The sequence below is a fragment of the Musca autumnalis genome, unplaced genomic scaffold (assembly GCF_047663935.1).
Source record: "Musca autumnalis isolate F117 unplaced genomic scaffold, ASM4766393v1 scaffold_2, whole genome shotgun sequence".
Taxonomy (NCBI): Eukaryota; Metazoa; Arthropoda; class Insecta; order Diptera; family Muscidae; genus Musca; species Musca autumnalis.
In genome coordinates, this window is record NW_027411755.1 from 34,755,879 (window position 1) to 34,768,332 (window position 12,454).

At 36.5% G+C, this 12,454-nt stretch overlaps 1 protein-coding gene across 2 annotated transcripts in view; it reads right to left on the reverse strand.

Annotated features, from left to right (window-relative positions):
- Window positions 1-12,454, reverse strand: part of Ance-3 (angiotensin-converting enzyme Ance-3) — a 511,373-nt gene that overhangs the window by 476,718 nt on the left and 22,201 nt on the right. For both annotated transcript variants that reach the window (XM_073967517.1, XM_073967520.1), the window contains exon 8: window positions 6,179-6,277. In XM_073967517.1, coding sequence (XP_073823618.1) covers window positions 6,179-6,277 — 99 coding nt within the window. The remainder of the gene's footprint in view (window positions 1-6,178; window positions 6,278-12,454) is intronic.

Genomic DNA, 12,454 nt, shown 5'->3' on the forward strand with positions numbered 1-12,454 from the left:
TAATTGATTTCTACATAATAATGAATGAAACCGCCATTAAAACGTGTCTATAAAATTTTTATTTTGTTTCAAGAATGTGTTGCGTATATTTGTTTTAAGATTTTCGGTGTTATTCACGAGTTTACGTTCTACTCGACAGCTACAAAGCAAGTGAGTGATTTTGACATTCTTTTCAAAAAAAGACAGTCCTTTCGAAATACATAAACCCAAATTTACAAATTTACGTGTTATTTCGTATGGCTTGTCGGTCGCATAGATTTTCGTTTCGAAGATGTTTACATGAACCGAAAATGATTTTTTTCGACTTTCGGTCGACATACATGAACAGGCTGTAAATATTTTCTAAAGAATATAAAATAGAGTCTCAAAATGTTCTTTAAAAAATCAACAAGCTAAAATACGGCCTCAAATTATGTTTTAAACTCCATAAACTAAACCACAGCCTATAAATATTTTTTTATCAAATCCGCGAGCTTTGATACTTACTTACTTACTTAGCTGGCCTTTTACAGAACATTTGTTCCATAAGCCGAACTAAGAAAAAATCTCCAATCCTCTCTGTTTGCTGCTGAATTTTCCCAATCTGGGATATGTAGCTTTCTGATATTTCGTTTCACTTGTTCGCTCCAACGAAGCTTTGGCCTTCCAGATCTGCGAGAACCTCCGTGCGGCCCGTATTTATACGCCTTTTTAGCGGGTTCATCATCACTCATTCTTATAACATGGCCTAGCCATCGCAATCGTTGTATCTCGATTCGTTCAACTACATTGATGTCATTGTATAGTTGATACAGCTCGTTGTTCATACGACGCCGATAATCGCCGTCAACACATATTGGCCCGTAGATCTTTCGAAGAATTTTTCTCTCGAACACACCAAGCACTGCCTTATCTGCTTGAGCAAGTACCTATGCTTCGGAACCATACATTAGCACGGGTAGTATCAGTGTTTTGTAAAGTGTTATTTTTGTTTGACGAGAGGTGGCTTTATTCCTAAACTGCTTACTCAGCCCAAAGTAGCATCTGTTAGCCAACACTATTCTTCTTTTTATTTCACAACTGATGTCGTTTGTTGTGTTTACGGCGGTGCCGAGGTATACGAAGTCTTTTACTACCTCAAAATTATAGGAATCAACTTCAACAGCTGGTCCGAGCTCAATGGACGCATTTCGCGTCGATACCATCAGCTTGGTCTTCTCGCCGTTTACCGCCAGACCCACTTAAATCCATTTTCATAAAGGTATCGGGTACATCTTTTACTGATCGTCCCATGATGTCAATATCATCAGCATAAGCAAGCAAAATGTGGCTATTGGGGTAGATTGTGCCACTTCTTTTGACGTTTGCCTCTCGTATAAAAATTTCAAGCAGGATGTTGATCGTGTGATCAAGATCACACGGCTGTCTCCTTGCCTGAAACCTCTTTTGGTACAAAACTCTTTGTGTCAGGGTATACCAAATTCAGACATGGCTTGGAATACCTTTGGACGTAGCGGACTGCCGAAGGCTGCTTTTTAATCGACAAAAAGGTGGTAGGTATCTATCTGCATCGCCTGGGTCTTCTCCAAACATATTTTTTAAAAAATCCATGAGCTTTGATAGAGCCTCAAAATACTTAAAAAAATCCATGAGCTTATATAGAGGCTCAAAATATTTTTTAAGAAATCCATGAGCTTATATAGAGGCTCACAATATTTTTTAAAAAATCCACGAGCTTATACAGAGGCCCAAAATATTTTTTAAAAAATCCACGAGCTCATTTATAGGCTGAAAATATTTTTTGAAAACATCCAGGAGCTTATATAGAGGCTCAAAATATTTTTTAAAAAATCCACGAGCTTATACAGATGCTCAAAATATTTTTTTAAAAAATCCAAGAGCTTATACAGATGCTTAAAATATTTTTTAAAAAATCCAAGAGCTTATAGAGGCTCAAAATATTTTTTTAAAAAATCCACGAGCTTATATAGAGGCTCCAAATATATATTTTTTTAAAAAATCCACGGGCTCAAAATATTTTATTAAAAAATCCACGAGCTTATATAGAGGCTCAAAATATTTTTTTAAAAAATCCACTAGCTTATATAGAGGCTCCAAATATTTTTTTTTAAAAAATCCACGAGCTTATATAGGGGCTCAAAATATTTTTTTTAAATCTACGAGCTTATATAGAGGCTCAAAATATTTTTTTAAAGAACCCACGAACTTATATAGAGGCTCAAAATATTTTTTAAAAAATCCACGAGCTTGGATAGATGCTCAAAATATTTTTTTAAAAAATCCACGAGCTTGGATAGATGCTCAAAATATTTTTTAAAAAATCCACGAGCTTGGATAGATGCTCAAAATATTTTTTAAAAAATCCACGAGCTTGGATAGATGCTCAAAATATTTTTTAAAAAATCCACGAGCTTGGATAGATGCTCAAAATATTTTTTAAAAAATCCACGAGCTTGGATAGATGCTCAAAATATTTTTTAAAAAATCCACGAGCTTGGATAGATGCTCAAAATATTTTTTAAAAAATCCACGAGCTTGGATAGATGCTCAAAATATTTTTTAAAAAATCCACGAGCTTGGATAGATGCTCAAAATATTTTTTAAAAAATCCACGAGCTTGGATAGATGCTCAAAATATTTTTTAAAAAATCCACGAGCTTGGATAGATGCTCAAAATATTTTTTAAAAAATCCACGAGCTTGGATAGATGCTCAAAATATTTTTTAAAAAATCCACGAGCTTGGATAGATGCTCAAAATATTTTTTAAAAAATCCACGAGCTTGAATAGATGCTCAAAATATTTTTTAAAAAATCCACGAGCTTGGATAGATGCTCAAAATATTTTTTAAAAAATCCACGAGCTTGGATAGATGCTCAAAATATTTTTTAAAAAATCCACGAGCTTGGATAGATGCTCAAAATATTTTTTAAAAAATCCACGAGCTTGGATAGATGCTCAAAATATTTTTTAAAAAATCCACGAGCTTGGATAGATGCTCAAAATATTTTTTAAAAAATCCACGAGCTTGGATAGATGCTCAAAATATTTTTTAAAAAATCCACGAACTTGGATAGATGCTCAAAATATTTTTTAAAAAATCCACGAGCTTTGATAGATGATCAAAATATTTTTTAAAAAATCCACGAGCTTGGATAGATGATCAAAATATTTTTTAAAAAATCCACGAGCTTGGATAAATGCTCAAAATATTTTTTAAAAAATCCAGGAGCTTGGATAAATGCTCAAAATATTTTTTAAAAAATCCACGAGCTTGGATAGATGCTCAAAATATTTTTTAAAAAATCCACGAGCTTGGATAGATGCTCAAAATATTTTTTAAAAAATCCACGAGCTTGGATAGAGGCTCAAAATATTTTTTAAAAAATCCACGAGCTTATATAGAGGCTCAAAATATTTTTTAAAAAATCCACGAGCTTGGATAGATGCTCAAAATATTTTTTAAAAAATCCACGAGCTTGGATAGATGCTCAAAATATTTTTTAAAAAATCCACGAGCTTGGATAGATGCTCAAAATATTTTTTAAAAAATCCACGAGCTTGGATAGATGCTCAAAATATTTTTTAAAAAATCCACGAGCTTGGATAGATGCTCAAAATATTTTTTAAAAAATCCACGAGCTTGGATAGATGCTCAAAATATTTTTTAAAAAATCCACTAGCTTGGATAGATGCTCAAAATATTTTTTAAAAAATCCACGAGCTTGGATAGAGGCTCAAAATATTTTTTAAAAAATCCACGAGCTTGGATAGATTCTCAAAATATTTTTTTTAAAAATCCACGAGCTTGGATAGATGCTCAAAATATTTTTTAAAAAATCCACGAGCTTGGATAGATGCTCAAAATATTTTTTAAAAAATCCACGAGCTTGGATAGATGCTCAAAATATTTTTTAAAAAATCCACGAGCTTGGATAGATGCTCAAAATATTTTTTAAAAAATCCACGAGCCTGGATAGATGCTTAAAATATTTTTTAAAAAATCCACGAACTTGGATAGATGCTCAAAATATTTTTTAGAAAATCCACGAGCTTGGATAGATGCTCAAAATATTTTTTAAAAAATCCACGAGCTTGGATAGATGCTCAAAATATTTTTTAAAAAATCCACGAGCTTGGATAGATGCTCAAAATATTTTTTAAAAAATCCACGAGCTTGGATAGATGCTCAAAATATTTGTTAAAAAATCCACGAGCTTGGATAGATGCTCAAAATATTTGTTAAAAAATCCACGAGCTTGGATAGATGCTCAAAATATTTGTTAAAAAATACACGAGCTTGGATAGATGCTCAAAATATTTTTTAAAAAATCCACGAGCTTATATAGAGGCTCAAAATATTTTTTAAAAAATCCACGAGCTTGGATAGATGCTCAAAATATTTTTTAAAAAATCCACGAGCTTGGATAGATGCTCAAAATATTTTTTAAAAAATCCACGAGCTTGGATAGATGCTCAAAATATTTTTTAAAAAATCCACGAGCTTGGATAGATGCTCAAAATATTTTTTAAAAAATCCACGAGCTTGGATAGATGCTCAAAATACTTTTTAAAAAATCCACGAGCTTGGATAGATGCTCAAAATATTTTTTAAAAAATCCACGAGATTGGATAGATGCTCAAAATATTTTTTAAAAAATCCACGAGCTTGGATAGATGCTCAAAATATTTTTTAAAAAATCCAGGAGCGTATATAGAGGCTCAAAATATTTTTTAAACAAATTCACGAGCTTATATAGAGGCTCAAATGTTTTTCAAAAAATCCGGAGGCCCAAAATATTTTTTAAAAAATCCAGGATCTGATATAGAGGAGCAAAATATTTTTTAGAAAATCCACGAACTTATATAGAGGCACAAAATATTTGTTAAAAAATCCACGAGCTTATTAGAGCTTCAAAAAATTTTTTTAAATCCACAAGCTTATATAGAGGCTTAAAATATATTTAAAAAAATATATTTTTTTTAAATCACGAATGGGGACAGATTTTCAAAAAATATTTCCACATTTATCAGAGCAATAAGTTAAAGGTATATCCCGCATCCACGTCGGGCGCCCTTTGAAGCAAAGGATATTTTTTCCTGTGCTTTTCCTTACACCATATGGCTGTAATTTCAAAATAAATAAATGTATGAGAGAACACATATTCATTTCATAGCCAAATTGTGTCCCCTTGTTGGGCGCCATAATTGAAATTAACATTTCACATATTTTGTTTTTCCTCCACATATAAATCTTATCTTTTTCAATTATTGCATATTTGTTCCACTTGACCTAGTTCCAAAAAACCAACACAAAATAAAGACAAAAATTCCAAAATGATTTCGCGCATGCCTTTGCGGTTGCAGCACATTTAATTCAGCGTCAATTTGTCCGCCATCCCCCTCACAAAATATTCAACAATTGCAACACTTCTAAGTCAGTCGCAGCGTCTGTATGTGCATACGTATGTCATTTTGTTTGCGCAAAATCAAAGAAGCGCAAATTGTGTGACAATTTTAGCAGCTAGTCATAAATTAAATGTGGCGGCATTTATTACAACAGCAAAAACAATAATAATGTTGCCGCCGCCAAAAGCCGGCAATAACAAATCAAAATTGCAATGGAAAAATAGAGCGACAAACAAACAATGCAAACGAAACACGCCTCAAATAACATTGAAAGCAAAAAGACAATAATTGTGTGATGCCAAAAATATTTACGGATGATTGAGGTGGTTAGAGCCAAGGTACAGATGGGCAAACTAAACTACATAAGCATTGGCGTAGTTGTAACAGTTTTCAAGAACGGAGGCTATAAGTTCAATCTGAGTGGTTCTCAGTTCCCACTACGAATGGAATCATAATTTTTGAGGTGACATCAAATTTTCTTAGGATTCAGAACCCTAAACCACAGTGGTAATTACGCCAATGCCTACAATGATAGTCAGCCAGATTGTAGACAGACAAATTGGATACATTTGTGGAATTTACATTTATTGTGGAACATATGCGTTTTTTTATTGTTTGATCGCACACGCCTCATAGCTTAAATGTTAGACTGACGTATGCATATTTGCATGCCTCTATGTCGTCATAAACTTTATAATTGTGGTACATTTTATTGAAACTCTGCATTAGTAGGTATTCAAAATAATTGTAGTTGTGTAATTGGTACTTACTTGATATATGGTATATTGGCTGGAACATGATATTTGGCACCGGGATCAAAGTCTTTCTCAGAACGTAGTACTGGCGGTTTAATACCACCGTATTTTTCTCTGTAAAAGAAAACGTATGAAATATATCAGTAATTCCAGATAGTTTTAGATTGTAAAGTGGAAAAGGACGGAAAACATAAAAAACAAGTTAAAAAGTATCAGTCGGCTTTGCCGACAGAGATATGCCCTCAGCCTGTGCAAATTGAAACACTTTTTTTCACAAAAAAAAGTTATGTATTTAGGGGGTTTCAAAATTTTGGTCGTATGAACCGACAAAAATGTTGATTAGGATTAAAGTTCAAAAATTTTGGGGAAAAGGTACTTAAAGGAATGGACCGACAAAGACCATGGGGGTGCCATAGGGGGTGGGAGGTACGGGATGGAGAGGATATTTGTCCACTCCATATTCGAACCTGATCTATATCTGGTAGATATTAGGAGAATGTGTAAAGTATGGACCAAATCGGTCAATCCCATCAAGAGTTATCGTGCGCACAATTTTTCCGAATATTTTTGAACTTTTGTGGGGTAGGTACCTGAAGGAGTGGACCGATATGGCTTATCTACGAACTTAAACTAAGTTTGGAAACAATATTACGAAGGCCAAATTTTGGTCGGAATCGGCATTTCCGTTCGAGAATTATCTTGCGCTTCCACCCATAAACATGGTGTCATAGGGTTTGTTTTTCAACTTTCAGGCTATTTTTTCAGGAAATATGGACTTGCCCCTGAGGAAACTTGTACCTTCGTATAGGGGACAGTGAATACAAAATGTTACAACAAGGTACCAGAAGGAGTGGACCGATATAATCGATCTTTGAACTTGAACTAAGTTTAGACAAAATATTACGAAAGCCAAATTTTGGACCGAATCGGCAGGTCCGTTCGAGAGTTATCATGCGCTCCAACCACTACACACGGTGTCATAGGGTTTTTTGTAACTTTCAGGCTATTTTCAGAGGAAGTATGGACTTGCCCCTAATGAAACTTACAGCGTCGTATAGAGGACAGCGAATGCAACTTGAGTAAACAAAAATCAAAGCGATTCGAGACCAGGTCCTAAACTGAACTTTTCCGAAATTTTGTGTGGGAGGTACCCGAAGGAGTGGACCGATTGAGTCCATATTGGAACCTCATCTAAGTTTGGTAGAAATTACACGATGTGCAAAGTATGGACCAAATGGGTTATTCACTACAAGAGTTATCGTGCGCACAAGTTTTGCGAAAATGTTTGAACATTTGTGGGGGAGGTACCTGGCCCATCTTCGAACTTAAATCGAATCTGGACAAAATATTTCGATACCCAAAATTTGAACCGAATCGATTGATCCGTTCGAGAGTTATCGTGCGCACCAGCCAGCCAGACAGACGGACAGACGGACGGACATTGTTGGATCTACTCAAAATTGTCTGAAACGGATATCGTACAAACATACTTGGGGTCTAAAACCATTATATCGATGAGGCACATTTTTGGTCGTATCAAAGTGTAAATACACTCTTTAGCCTAAAGGCTGAGGGTATAATTAATTTCAAATGATAGGTAATCCAATAAGAGAACTCAAATAAGCAACCTGACTTATTATTCGACCTTGTAGCGACATAAGGCAAAGATTTTCTTCTTTATTTACTCATCCGTTATCCGGTTATAAGTGATCTTACAATTTTTTTGCATAACATTTATCGCATTTTAGTTATATATATTGGTTATCAGCTCTCCGTTTTTTGCAGCATTCAGTAAAGACTAAATATGGCGCCCAACGTCGGGCAGATGCTTGGTAACGACATTACTGAACGAAGTGAGAAATGGACTCACACCCGATGTTGGGTCTCTAGTGTTAAGTGTATTGTAGTTAAGCATACAAAGCATACAAAATTTTCGAACCGTTTAAATCTCCTGGTCCATATGAAATTATACCGGCGATGCTTAAATTTTCCACTCCGGGAATATACCGGATGCTGTAGGATATATATAGAAGCTGCCTGTCTTTTTCGTGCGTATTGGTCTGTGGAGAGAGGAGTCCAATACATCCCGAATGCAGCAAAACCTAGTCACTCTGAGCCAAAGACTTTCACCCTCAAGGCACTCGAAAGACTGATCAACTTGAACATTTCGAGCCGCATAGACACTACCACTCTTGGCAACCTGTGTACATTAAAGGCAAATCTGTAGAAACCGATCTACCTTCAGATGAATGTGGTGAATTCAAACTATACCTTGACTTAGCTTTTTTGTCATAGACGGCGCTTTCAATAATGTAAAACTTATATCTGCCGGAAACCCTGACTTATTGGAAGTGAAAATGCTGGAAAGCAGAATTATAAATTGAAGCCTTCGTAATGCTTCTACTACCATTAGGAACGCAGTAACAGTGATCCTTCTTGTGCAATTGGACAACTAGGGCACTAAAGGTGTCACATACGCGGACGATGCAGTGCTACTGATTACTACATATTCATGTATACAATTTCGGAACATATTCAGAGTGCCCTAATTCAGCGAAAAAAGAACTGGGATTATTCACTAGAAGGCTGATATTCGATTATTTAGTGCCAGCAGAACTAGTAGGAGTGAAACCATGCTTTTCTTACGAACCTAAGTAACTAGGTACAATCCTGGAGTGTCAACTGCGATGGAAGAGGTACGTTGAGGAGCGAACGAAGATAGAGTTAATCGCTGGAGACTGGACCCATCGATTATAGAGTGAATCTTACCTTGGGAAACCCTTTTTATGTAAAGGCGTTTTGCGGTGCCAACGATAACTCGAAAACAAATAGGCCGATATTCGTATATTTTCGTGGGTGTTTTAAGAACCTGATAAACTTGTCCTTAAGCGAAATTGTATTTTAAGAAATCAGTTTAAATAAAAACCTGAACTGTCAAAATCAACATTTCGACTTAACGAAAAAATTTACAGTCTTTTGTCCAAAAATCTAGTAAATAAATTGTTAAAAAAAATCTGTCTCGCTTAAAGACAAGCTTTTTATGCATTTAAAAAGGTCACAAAGATATATGTCGGGCTAGTAATGGTTGGTTGCGGTTTTGTAGTTGGTCAGAGGTTAAAACATCTGGTCTCCAGCTTCACCCCAGTGAATGAAAGACTTGCTACAATTCGATTAAAAGCAAAATTCTTCAACAACAGCTTTATCTGCGCTCATGCTCCAACCGAAGACAAGGACGAACTGACCAAAGATATATTCTACGAGCACTTAGAAGAAACATATGACCGTTGTCCTGCCCATGACATTAAAATTGTTCTAGGTGATTTTAATGCCAAAATTGGAAAGGAGAATATCTTTGGACAAACAGTCGGGAAATTCAGTCTACATAGTGAAACATCAGACAATGGAATGAGGCTGATAGACTTCGCAGCGGCAAAAAACATGGTAGTTAGCAGTACCAGATTTAAGCATCTCGATATTCATAAGGGCACTTGGCTTTCTCCAAAGAACAATAAATCAAATTGATCACGTTGTGATAGATGGAAGACATTCATCGAGCGTGTTGGATGTACGATCGTTCCGAGGAGCAAACATAGATTCGGACCATTACCTCGTTGCAGCAAAGGTACGTACCCGTCTAAACGTTGCAAATAAAGCACGGACAGACACAACACGAAAGTTGGACATCGTTAAGCTGCAAACACAACAGATAGCCACAGCATATTCCACTCAACTGACCCAATTGCTTAATGAAAGCGCTTCTCGTTCCGATAACATATCAGCACAATGGCAAAATATTGCCCACTCCATGCAAACAGCCGCAAAATCAGTACTTGGATACCAGAGACTTCCACGAAAGAATCCATGGTATGACCAGGAGTGCCGTGCTACTATCGAAGAAAAAAATGTGGCATATAGGGCTACTTTACAATCAGTAGCAACGCGTAGCGCACGAGAGAGGTATCGGGAGAAAAGGAGAGAGTAGAAACGTCTTTTCCGCAGGAAAAAGAGAGAGATGGAAAAGAGGGAGTGTGAACAAATAGAGATGTACAGGAGACAGAACGAAGTCCGAAAATTCTACCAAAGAGTGAAGCATCAAACTGATGGCTTTGGTACAGGCATATCCTCCTGTAGAGACCAACAAGGTAATTTGGTAACTGATACAGATAGTGTGCTCAAGATATGGAAAGAACATTTTTTCAAACTGTTGGTATCCGATAGCAGTGAAGACGGCGAAGATACCAGAGATCCAATCCCAGAAGATGGTATTGAATGTATAGCGCCCAGCTAAGATGAGGTAAGGACAGCAATAAACCGGCTGAAGATAATAAGGCGGCAGGAGCAGATGGCCTACCAGCCGAGCTGTTCAAAACCGGAGGCGACACGCTGATACGTAAGGTGTATGCATCAGCTAGTAAACACCATCTGGCAGGAAGAACGCTTACCCGACGATTGGAACGTGAGCATCTTATGTCCAGTCCACAAGAAGGGTGATAAGACTGTGTGCTCCAATTATAGGGGCATAAGTCTGCTCCCTATTGCATATAAGATAGTATCTGGCATATTGTGTGAGAGACTAAAGCCTATAGTCAATGAAATTATTGGACCCTATCAGTGCGGGTTTAGACCTGGCAAATCCACCATTGACCAGATATTTACCTTGAGACAAATCCTGGAAAAGACCCAAGAAATGCAAATCGACACCTTCCATCTTTTCGTCGATTATAAAGCAGCATTCGACGGCCCTATACGTTCAAAGGTGTTCCAAGCCATGTCTGATTTTGGTATTCCTGCAAAGCTCATTCGGCTTTGTAGAATGACATTAACTGAGACGAGATCCTCAGTTAAAATAGGAAAGAACCTCTCCGAAGAGTTTATTACCAAAAGAGGTTTCAGACAAGGAGACGGCCTGTCGTGTGATCTATTCAACATCCTGCTGGAAAAGGTCATACAAGACGCGAAGGTCAAAAGAAATGGAACGATATACACGAACAGCCACATGTTACTGGCTTATGCTGACGACATTGACATCATGGGTCGATCGGTAAAGGAAGTAACTGACACCTTTGCAAAAGTCGAAAGAGAATCTGCTAAAGTTGCTCTGGTAAACATAAACGGCGTAAAAACCAAGTTGATGGTATTGACGCGTAATATGTCCACAAACCCCGAACCATCTGTTAATGTTGGTACCTACAATTTTGAGGTAGCAAATAACATCAGTCGTGAAATACGAAGAAGAATAGTGTTGGCTAACAGATGCTACTTTGGGCTGAGTAAGCAGTTTAGGAATAAAACCACCTCTCGTCAAACAAAAATAACACTTTACAAAACACTGATACTACCCGGGCTAATGTATGGTTCCGAAGCATGGGTACTTGATCAAGCAGTGCTTGGTGTGTTCGAGAGAAATATTCTTCGAAAGATCTACGGGCCAATCTGTGTTGACGGCGAATATCGGCGTCGTATGAACAACGAGCTGTATCAACTATACAATGACATCAATGTAGATGAACGAATCGAGATACTACGATTGCGATGGCTAGGCCATGTTATAAGAACGAGTGATGATGAACCCGCTAAAAAGGCGTATAAATACGGGCCGCATGGAGGTTCTCGCAGATCTGGAAGGCCAAAGCTTCGTTGGAGCGAACAAGTGAAACGAGATATCAGAAAGCTACATATCCCAGATTGGGAAAATGCAGCAGCAAACAGAGAGGATTGGAGATTTTTTCTTAGTTCGGCTTATGGAACAAATGTTCTGTAAAAGGCCAGCTAAGTAAGTAAGTTGTCTTTTTAACATATAACACCTTCAAAAGGTCTTCATAACATAGTAGACTTAAACAGTTCTTCTTAACACAGAAGACCTTCAAGAGGATTTCTTAACAGAAAACCCTTGAAACGGTATTTCTATCACAGAATACCTTTAGAAAGCATTTTAACATATGTAGAAATCCTTAAAGATGTCTTCCACACGTATGAGACCTTCAAAACATCTTCTTAATATAGAAGACCTTCAAAAAGTCGTTTTAACGTAGAAGGCCAACACCAGGTCTTCATAACATAAAAAGACCTTCAAAAGGTCTTCCTAGCATATATGACCTTAAACAGTTATTCTTAACATAGCAAACCTTCAAGAAGATTTCCTAACATAAAACTTTTTAAAAGGTATTCTTAACATAGAATTCCTTAAGATGTCTTCCTAACGTAGAAACCCTTCAAAGTTGTTCATAACATAGAAGACCTTCTAAAGGTCTTCTTAACATAGAAAACCTTCTAAAAGTGTCTTAGCATAGA